Below are 10,665 nucleotides of genomic sequence, written 5' to 3'. Positions count from 1 at the left end.
TACTACTGGTTAGTGTAAGAGAAGTAAGGAATTTATCTTTGCGAGTTCGACACCTCGTCACCGAACTCGCTCGTGAATGGACGTTTTTAGTCGTTCGGTTAACAGATATGTTACCGAACTTTGTTTATAGGATTTACAGAGTAATGTTCGGTTTGCCCGCAATGTTACCGAACTTTAAGGTCTAGAAGTTTGGTTGGTTCACAAACAATATATAACCGAACTTCACGTGAAAATAAGATTTTACCAAGTGTACATAGTTCGGTTGGTTCGCAAACTTCATACCAACCAACTATTTGACCGAACTTTAGGTAAAATTTTTTTTAGACCAAGTGTAAAAGTTCGGTTGGTTCGCAAACTTTTACTCAACAACATATCTAACCGAACTCAATATCAGAGTGAAGTTCGGTTAGGAATTTTTTTTTTCAAATAAACCTAACTGATCAACATATGTGTTTGCATTGTAGAGTTCGGTTGGCAATTTTTTTTTTTGCGAACCAACCGAACTCGGAGTTCCGTTGCGAAAAAATAAATTCGTGATAACCGAAGTGTTCTTCGTGTTCTTGGTTTCAGAATGTTCGGTAAGCAAACTAGTTTTTTTTTTAAATAATTTCTAACCATATTTTGATGATTTCTGATCAATTTTCTCAATCAAAAACGAATTAAACAAGGAACTTCAAGGAAAGAAAGAAGAAGAAAAGAAGAGTTTTTTTCTTCAAAAACAAAAGATTTTCGGTGTTTTTGTTTTTGATTTTGATTAATGATTCCTTCAAATAGACATATATATATATATATATATATGATTAGATTTATATAGTTATTAGGTTAGTTTTAATTTAAATTAGAGTAAAAGGTAAATGTGTATTTTTCAGTCTTTAGGACACCTCTTATAAGTACAGAGAAGGCGGCCTAATAAAACAATAGTCCTCTCAAAAAAAGTAACCCGTTATAGGGGCGACATGGTTTATTAGAGGGGCGGCATTCTAATAGGATAAAAAGGGTCATTACATGATCATTCATGGTGTCCCTTATAAAAAAACTGGAAATGACAAATTAATCCTCATAATTGATAACCTGGTTTAGTGATAATAATCAAGTATAGTGTTAATGACTAATTTCACTTATATTAACTCAAAATCAAAACCAAAATCAGATTTTTAGAGTTAAAAAAAAAGTTTAGAGGAGAAGGTCAATCTCAATCAATTGAAGAAATTAACCAGTAAAATGAACAATCAGGACCTGAAAATAACCGGGTATACTTCTAAATTAGTCCCAACTAGCTTTTTGTTGCTCAAAGTTATCTAAAGTACGTAAAAAATTCATTTTTGTACATTTTCAGAGCTAATTACAGTTGGAATTTGCTCATAACCAACCGTAAATCGAAGTTACGGTTCGTAAAAGATGAACTACCAACCGTAACTGGTTAAATTTGAAGAAAACCCAATCGTAAAACCAGTTACTGTTGGTAACTAAATGTTCGACACGAACCGTGAGTCAGTTACGGTTGGTAACCAAATGCTCGATACCAACCATAACTGAGTTACAGTTCGTAACCAAATGCTCGATACCAACCGTAACTGAATTACGGCTCGTAAACTAAAATGGTTACCAACCGTAACTGAAGAGAATTCTCAGATATAAGAACATACGGTTGGTAATTGAACTATTACCAACCGTAACAACATCAAAATATCCAGTTACGGTTCGTAATTGAGTTAAAATCAACCGTAACTCACATAAACCCAGAAATTTCAATTTCATCTAAACCCCTAATTTTCGATAGAAATTAAACTTAAATCGAACAAAATAAACCAAATCGTAACTGGGTTTTCAAAACATACCTCATATAAGTCATCACACTACAATTGATTAATTTTCGAATTGTCGATTAATCGAAGACGATGAAATTTTGAGTTTAATGGAGGTTACGGTTGATGGGAGGAGGAGAAGAGAAGAAGAAAGAAAACAAATTTTCAATTTAGCTTTGATTTAGGTTAAAAAATGGGGAGGATAATCTAGTTAATTTACACCCCTATAAGACATCCCCTAACCAACCAGAGAGACATTACTATCACACTGCTGCCCTTCTAATAAACCATGCCGCCAAAAAATGGTTAGAAGAAAATCGTTTTCGTATAAGCATTGGGCTGGGCTTAGTTAGAGTCTCACAGCAACACCAATCCATCCTGATTTCCACTCTCAACAGAAGAACGGAGTAATATTCTAGACTCCATACATCGATGAGAGATTTGGAGAGAGAAGAAGCGCCAGAGACTCAGAGGATTCACGAACGCCTTAGAGAAACGAACAAGGAATTTTCAGGGCTTGCAAGGTAAAAACTTTTCCAGGCTTCTTTTGTATGAGAATCAGGAGGCAATTTTAACCCTAGAACTGGCAGATTTAAGGAGGGACCTCAAAATTAAGCATAATTTTCCTCTCTTACTGCTAGAGTTTACTACTAATGGAAGGAGGAAAGGAGGGGGGAATGAAGAGGGAGGTGGAATCATTAGGATGGTTAACAGAATCATCAATAATGCCCAAAAAACATAAAGCTATTGAAGGTGTTGGTGCTTCTTCTATTCTTGAACTTAAAGCTCAGCTTTACAAATCACAAGAAGAGAACAGAAAAAGTAAGGATTTGACTCCAGATATTGAATTTCATCGTGCTAAGAAGAAAATCGTTCCTGCTGATACTTTTTCTAATAAGAATTCTGGTGTTGAAGCTCGTGCTCACAAGTAAGTTGTAATCATCTTTCTTTTTCTATGATGTCTTCCGTGTATTAGTATTCATTTCGAATCATAAACATAATTAGATTCTACAAATCAGATGTTTCTGCATGCCAAACATAAACCTAACTAAGTCTTAGAATGTGTTTGAGTCCCCTGTGTTTGGGACTCAGGGGAATTCGGTTGAATTGGTTATGTTACACTTTAGATACTTTATATGAATCTGATTAGTAAATCACAATTGGATGTTGTTCATTTCAGTTGATGATGGATTAACGAGAATTAGATTTTAGAAAATCACATGTTTTGTATAATAAATCTTTTTGTTGTCATGTATGTGAATTGTGAAACATACACCTAACTGAATACGGTTTGCCATCTAAACATAAGTTTGAGTCCCCTGTGTTTGGGACTCTTGAGGGAATTAGGCTGAATTGGTGATGTTACAGTTTAGATTACTTGAAAATAATAATTGTCTCAATGTTTTTAGTTGATTATACTTTTGAGTAGCATCTCATTCTGGCGACCTACTTGACTAGCAGTGTCGGAGACATTTAATCTACTAAAAAATAGCTAAATGAGATTTCATATTTTAATCTAAACATAAACATGAACTTAGATTGCGTTGTGGTGTGCGGAAGACAATAATATGAACCTTATTAGCAAACTGGATTTTCTTAATTTCAGTTGATGTTAGGCCACTGATGTCTTGTTTATAGTAATGGGATTTTGATTTTATGAACCGGAGGTTTCTTATAGTGAATGCATTCTCATTGTCGTCCTGCAAGCGAAACATAAACTTAACGAAGTCTTAGAATATGGTTTGCAGTCTAGATATAAACATAAGTGTGAACTGTTAACTCGGTTTGATTCCCTGTGTTCGGTTTCAAGGGAATTCGGCTGAACATAATAAACCTACGTAGATCTTAAAATTAAGTAATAGGTTGCTTAAGATACTAGTTAATTCATACTAATTCACACATACCTGTTTTAATCAGTTAGCAGTAGTTCTGCAGCTGTTTTCTAAGTGTTTGAGGTCTCTAGGTCCTCTTGAATGTCAAACAATATTCCGATGTTTGTCTTCGTGTTTGCACCAGTATATTTTGTAGTGCATGATTGTGTCAAGGATAGATATGAACTGCTTCTTTTTGTTTACCTCATTGGAAGTAACCTCTCAGCGAAACCCAATCATAGTTCAAACTTTATGCTCTTTCCCCCCCTAAGTTCATCAAATATCAAAACATGGTTTTAGATCAGGGGTTTGGCACTCGAGGGAATTCGGCTGAATTGGTAATGGTATACTTTATATTACTTAAAATATAGTTTCCGGTCTGGAAAAAAATAACTGCTAACCTAGTTTGATTCCCCTGTGTCTGAGAGTCGAGGAAATTTGGCTGAACATTATAAATCTAACTAGGTGCTAAAATATGGTTTACTTTGAATATATTGATTTTACTTAATCTTCTAGTGAATCTCGCTTCTTAGTTCTGGTGACCAACTGGATGAGCACTTTCTATCTCCGACATTTATATCACTTTGCTAATTGGTATTGCCGTTATTTGTTTGTGCTTAAACAAAGGGACAAGCTGGAACTGAAAGCAGTACAAGATGGATCTGTTAGCTATGCAGCACTAGAAAGGAAAGCTGCATTATATGATAAGCTTGCAAGGGGTGAGCTCCCCGATGAGGAAGAAGGAGAGAAGTACTGTGTGGATTTCTTCAGCAAGAGTCTTGTTCGTGATGATCCCCAGCATTTACAAATTGCTGATGTTCCTGACACCATAGCCCAGGGCAATGAGGATGGTGATGATACTGATGCTTTTTTACCGTTTAGCACAAAACCTGTTGGACCTGGGCGGACAGCTGGATTTCTAGACAATGATGAGCGTAAGCGTTTCGTAAGGTATGTTCTCCTCATGCAGGAAGGCCTTGATAAATGTATGTTTGCATTATCAGTCTAAGTTCGTACTCTATATTATAACGACTGCTTTGTCTAAATAGCTTCCTGTATCTACGTATTTCATTTGCTCCCTAAAGCTTCCTTTAGAAATGGCTGTTGAACCTATCATTCTTTTGCATTTATATTTAGAAGGTCAAGTGTCTGGAGATTATGAGATGGAATTTGTAGACCCGGGTCTGTCTAAATTGGGTTAGATGATTTTAATGTCATTTGGTTTTGGTCTATTGGGACTGGATTAGAACGGTTTTACATAGTTTAGTTAGCCTCTCATTATGGTTTATATTCTGACTACACGCTGAGCTTGGAGTCTTAACAGGATGCTGGGATGCATCAAAAAATGGATCTGAGGAACATTTGGACCTTATTCTTGAAACATACATTCCTAGACGGTGTCTGATTGATTTTTATGAGAGATTAGTTTGTGGACCTAGTAGTCTCTGAAATCTTACTGTGGTGGTTTTGTTTAATGCAGGGAAGTTCATGAAGAGGCAAATCAAGCGAGAGATAAAGCCTCTGAACTGAAGATGCGTAGACAAGAGCAGGCAATCTCTCGTAGGGAAAAACTAAAGCAAGCCTACCTTCGTAAACAAGTAGAGAAGTTGCAAGCAAAAAACAAAGAGGAAAGCAAACAAGATGCTGTATAATATGATCACAGGTGATTGTGTGTGTGGACTTTCTGAAGATTCCAAACAGTCGGTGAAGTTTTATGGACCTGTTGTAGTGGGTTTCGGAAAGAATATTAGAAATTCTCATATTGGAAAAAGTCGATCCATCTCATCCACCCTTTACTGCAAAGAATAGTATCTCACTTGAGTCTAGTTTTATGTCCTTTTAGTTCATTCCAAATTAGCCAGAATGTGTATAGTTCAGGTTAAAGCTGTTTAGATGCATTTCATATCTTTAAACGGTTGTATTTGTTGAATTCATAAGAGAAAAAAAAGAAGAGTAGAAGCCAATTCATGTTTACTGCCCTACTATAACCATTATCATATCAATAGTGTTTCTAGATCAACGTACATATGAACTGCAGTATTTAATGAAATCACGGGCAACAAGCTGCTTCACAAGTTCTTCCGTCTTGAGTTTTTCATTTTGGGGTGCCCAAAGTAAAATCCAAAAAGGGTCAAAATGTCTTTAACGTTATCTTCTTCATCAGCGTTATTAGCGGAGTCATTGAGTGAGTTTAAGTAAAGATATGACCGTTACAAGTAAAGCCCTTTCTTTATTTGAATCAACAATTGTTAAATATTCTATTTTTCTTCTTGAGATTTAGACGTTAAACTCAATCAATTTCATCTGAAGAAAATCAACTTCAAATTTCTTCATCAAAACCCCTATTTTTGGAATCGAATCCAATTCCAAATCAAAATCCAAAACGGGAGAGAAATTTGTTTTGTTTTCAATAGCAAAATCTCCCTGTAAATCTCCGTCTACTACCTTCTTCATTACAGAGACTCGGAGAGATACAGAGGTTTAAGTTAAACTCAATCAATTTCATCAGCAAAATCAACTTCAAATTTCTTCATCAAAACCCCTAATTTTGGAGTCGAATCCAATTCCAAATCAAACCTAAAACGGGAGAGAAATTTGTTTTGTTTTCAACAGCAAAGTCTCTCTGTAAATCTCCATCTCCTACCTTCTTCAATACAGAGACTCAGAGAGACACAGAGGTTTAATTTAAACTCAATCGGTTTCTTTATCAGAAAAATCAACTTCAAATTTCTTCATCAAAACCCCTAATTTTTGATAGACAGCTCAAGTCTTTGTATTCGTTACCCGCACCTGCTCCATGAGCCTTAAATAACAAGTCTGTCCAATGTTAAATGCGCAGTCATGCTCCGCATTTCTGAGGTTGTGTGCTTTTTAGAGTTCATATTGGGGATTCTTGTTCATTTTCGGCTAATCTGGTCGAATGCGGAACACTTTGTTCATTTCATTTTTGTTTCTGCAAATCATTTATAGTTCATATAATTTGAAGATGGGTAAAATCAAAGAAAGAAAGCCATTCTGGTGATTCAGAAAATAGAATGCCAGTACCGGCTAGACCACCTCCTTGTTAATTTTTCTTTGGCTTGTAAAGTCTAGCCCACAGGTGCTTATTATTAACCATGAACTTGACCTTGTTCTCACCATTAAGTATCTGTGAAATGACTGATTCATTTGTGAAAACGATTCTTGCATATTGAGGGTCATCTAGTACTGCGCGCTCAAGCATAACGGATTCCACAACTGGCCCGAGCTTTGATGTGAAGAAACTGAAAATCTCTTCGCGAGTACAGGGAAATCCGTTTGAGAAGGTAAGGAACATTGATCTCTGATCTGTTGGAGTTGAAGACTCCGGCACTGAAAATGGTTTTGCCAATGGGTTCAAGTTGGATTGAAGATTTTGTGTTGGCTTAGAACTGCTAGCCTCCACTTTTTCGTCGAAAATGACATTGCAGACGGTCCGCATTATATGATTCAACCGCTCTAATAGCTGATACCGGCCGTTTCATTATACAATAAGATGCAAATGACCCATCCACTCACCAAAATATACACGATCTTTCGCGTGCGTTTCATTACTTAAACGGTAATGCTATTAATTCTTCTCGATCAATATTGAAATAAACATGAGTATTGTTTATCAAGTTAACCCAATGCAAACAACCATCCCAGGGAACACCAGACACATACATAGTAGAATAAGGATCATCATATGTATTTCGGCAGAGTCTCCAAGATTTCGTCACCGACCAGTAGATTGCAATCCGATAATAAATATATAAATCACCATCATCATCAATATAATGAAATTGCCTAGTAGAGATAACTTCATAGTTAAGTGGATTTCAGCGGATTGAAAACTAAATTATAGTAATAGTAATTAATACCCGTATAACAAAGTGGATCGCGAGGAAGTTTTCTGTAGTGTTTGGTCGAGGGATTGTAAATATAACGCGCTCTAGAATAATCATAACACAAAAGAAGACCATTACAAGATTGTTCGATCGTTAAACGTAATGGTTCGCCATCTTGGATGATTTCAAAGGTCACAACTTCACCAATGACTATTTTTTTCATCAACCAAATTAACTAAATCATAATTTGTGATACGAGGAGCATGAATATCTTTAGGGAAATATAATCCGGAAAGTTTATGATTATGGATCCAATGATTCTGAATAAAACTTGGATTAGAGATAAGTGATAACCATTGTTTTGATACATATTTCAAAACGACAAGTGATTTTACTGGTAAACGCCGTAGAATTTCATTCAAAAGATCACTCTTGTTAAGCACTAAAGACGATGATGAGTTGTCACCATTACCTGAATTTTGCATTGTTTCTCTACGCATCTTCAGACAATCAAAGCGGAGAAACAAGGAGAGAATATTTAGAGTGACACGGGAGATTATTTCCATTGTTTCTCTAAGATTCTTGGACTAGGGTTTAGCGTTCTTTTCTGTTTGGGGATTTTAATAAAGTGCTACACTTGCAATTTCATGTTTAAGAAAATGCCACTGTTTTTTTAAAAATTAATTTAATGCCACTAGTTTGACCATTTCCGTCCCGCTATTTTGAGAAAACGTTTAGCATCAGTTAGTGTATGTAGTTATTCAGCCTAGTAAAAGATATTTTCACCCTCAAATCATCTTACTATAGCTGAGTTGAATCAAGTCACCTTAGTGAGTTACTACCGAGTTAGCTAAATCAAGAACAACAAACTATTGGTACTCCATCATCAAACGAATTCGCAACATCCATTGTTGATCAAAAAAAAACAAAAGAACTGCAACAAGCCATTCAAACCATCGTTTCTCTTCCATCCACCACTACCACGGGTCATTTTCTACGGCAGCACCACAAACCCAGCTTCATTGTCTCTGAATTTTGAGAGAAACCCAAATCTTCAACATATACAGCATCATCACGAATTCTAAATGTAATCCTAATTTCCATGTTCAACTTCTCGGACAAAATTCATGCCTAGTTTGCTGCCAAACTTAAAAATTAACTCAACCCATTCTTACAGAAGCTTTGCATACTTGAATTGCACCAATATCTCGGCCATTAATCTCCAATTGTATCATGGCAGCAACATCGTCTCTTCCATTTTTATTTTTCATGTATCCTTCTGCGATACTCGAATTCAATCAACCTTAACCCATCTTGTCAGTATGAAGCCATGGATCAAGACAAACACCATTCAATCATCTTTTCATTTAAATTCAATCAGCTATGAACCTTCTTTGAAATCCAATGATGAGATCCCAATTTCACTACCGATTTAAAAAATCTTCCTTTGCTTCCTCAACAGTGAAAGATGTGATTGAATCTCCATCTGCATCCTCTTCACAGTCCACCAGCCAATCTACACCAGAACCATCACCATAATCCTAACCCTACCTTTCATTGAAAAGGCTCGGAGAAGAAGAAGGGCTACGGTGATATCCTGGCTTTAGGTTTATATGTCGGTGAGGGTAATAAAGTAAATTTAATCAATTTCTCATCTTTTAAAAGGAAATGTTGACTGGTTCTAATAAGACTGACTAATAAAGGTTGGTCCTGACGGAAGTTATAGCAATTGTGACATTTTATATATTTAGAAAAAAACGATGACATTTTCTTAAACCATAAAACCGAAGTGTGACACTTTATTAAAATTTCCTTTCTGTTTTTCTTTGGCTTCGCAGCTTCACAGCTATAAAAGCTACCCCGTATTCATAGTTACACGCGTCTTGGGTTGTGAGGCCGTGGCCGTTTGGGCAAGGAACATTGATCCGATAATCGTTCAAGATTCCTATGATAAAAAAAAACTCTAAAATGATCAAACTTATACTGTTTTCCTATGAAATGGCACGAGCGGTGCCATCACGCACATGATTGCCCAGTGAGCACGCAAAAAATACTGAGATTAGGGAACACCTCTATCACCTATTTATATGCATCCGCGGCCAAAGAGAAAACCATGCATTAGAGCAAAGCCAGTCCTGTGTCTAGAAAGGCCTTGGAGCATTTTTTTTCGGGACGGCCCTTGATAATCTTGAATATTTTGTAATGACATTAAATAAAAAATATCAATAATTTCTATTTAATTTGTAAGGATATCGGTACACTGAAGGCAAACTTATACTAAATATGGATAGTAATATATATTTTTCAGTTAAAATGAAAACGTGATAATATCTCTTTTTTCAAAACGGAGGGAGTGTTAAATAAATTTTTTTTTTGTGGATGTCCACTGATCAGAACAAGGATATGCTCGATCAATATAGCCATGGGTTATACTAAGGTCTAACTTATTATGTGTTTTGATCTGATCTAAAGCATCAAGAAAATGATAGTTTGGTTGATGAATCGATTACGCAAAACCCAGATATCATGTGTTCGAGTTTCCTCAATCTCAGTTAACAATTTTTTTTTATTCTAGGAAATATCTATTAGTTATAGAAATAATATATTAGAGAGAGTCTAGTCCAGTTAACTCATCCATCTGAATATGACTCGTCTGGATGTAACTGGTACCACCTGATTTATCTGGATCCGACTTAATATGTTTGTTTTTTTTAGTCAAATTTGACTCATCTAATTCAAAAATATGTGATTCAGTGGTTTGGTCCCATGAGTCAGGAGTCCCTGACTCAAATAGGTCCAAATCAGGAGTTAGGCCTGAGTCAGACCTGACTCAAAACAAAAACAAAAAAACAGACGATTTGATATCTGACTCGAGCCGAATCAGATTGAAACGCCGAGTCAGCAGAAAAAAAACACATATGAAGTGGTGTGCCCGCAGAGAATCCTCAAATAACAAGTGTTCCTAGTGTTAAATGCGTAGTCAAGCTCAGCATTTCTGAGGTTCTGTGCTTCTTGAAGTTTATACTGGAGATTTTGTTGTTACCGACCAATCTGATAGCATGGGGAAATTTTTTTTCATTTCATTTTTGTTTCTGCAAATCATTTAGTTCATACAATTTGAAGATGTGTAGAATTAAAGAA

General features: G+C 35.8%; 1 protein-coding gene across 1 annotated transcript; it reads left to right on the top strand.

Moving 5' to 3' along the window:
- The first annotated feature begins 2,184 nt into the window (after positions 1-2,184).
- Positions 2,185-6,700, top strand: LOC113355512 (uncharacterized protein At4g18257-like). Its single transcript, XM_026598382.1, has 4 exons — positions 2,185-2,329; positions 2,447-2,733; positions 4,304-4,627; positions 5,157-6,700. The coding sequence occupies exons 2-4, from the start codon at positions 2,459-2,461 to the stop codon at positions 5,326-5,328; spliced, it is 771 nt and encodes a 256-aa protein (XP_026454167.1). The 5' UTR covers positions 2,185-2,329; positions 2,447-2,458; the 3' UTR covers positions 5,329-6,700.
- Positions 6,701-10,665: the final 3,965 nt, after the last annotated feature.

This window comes from Papaver somniferum, chromosome 3 (assembly GCF_003573695.1).
Source record: "Papaver somniferum cultivar HN1 chromosome 3, ASM357369v1, whole genome shotgun sequence".
Classification (NCBI taxonomy): Eukaryota; Viridiplantae; Streptophyta; class Magnoliopsida; order Ranunculales; family Papaveraceae; genus Papaver; species Papaver somniferum.
Note: the sequence above shows the minus strand (reverse complement) of the source record. Positions and strands in the feature narration are given on the sequence as shown.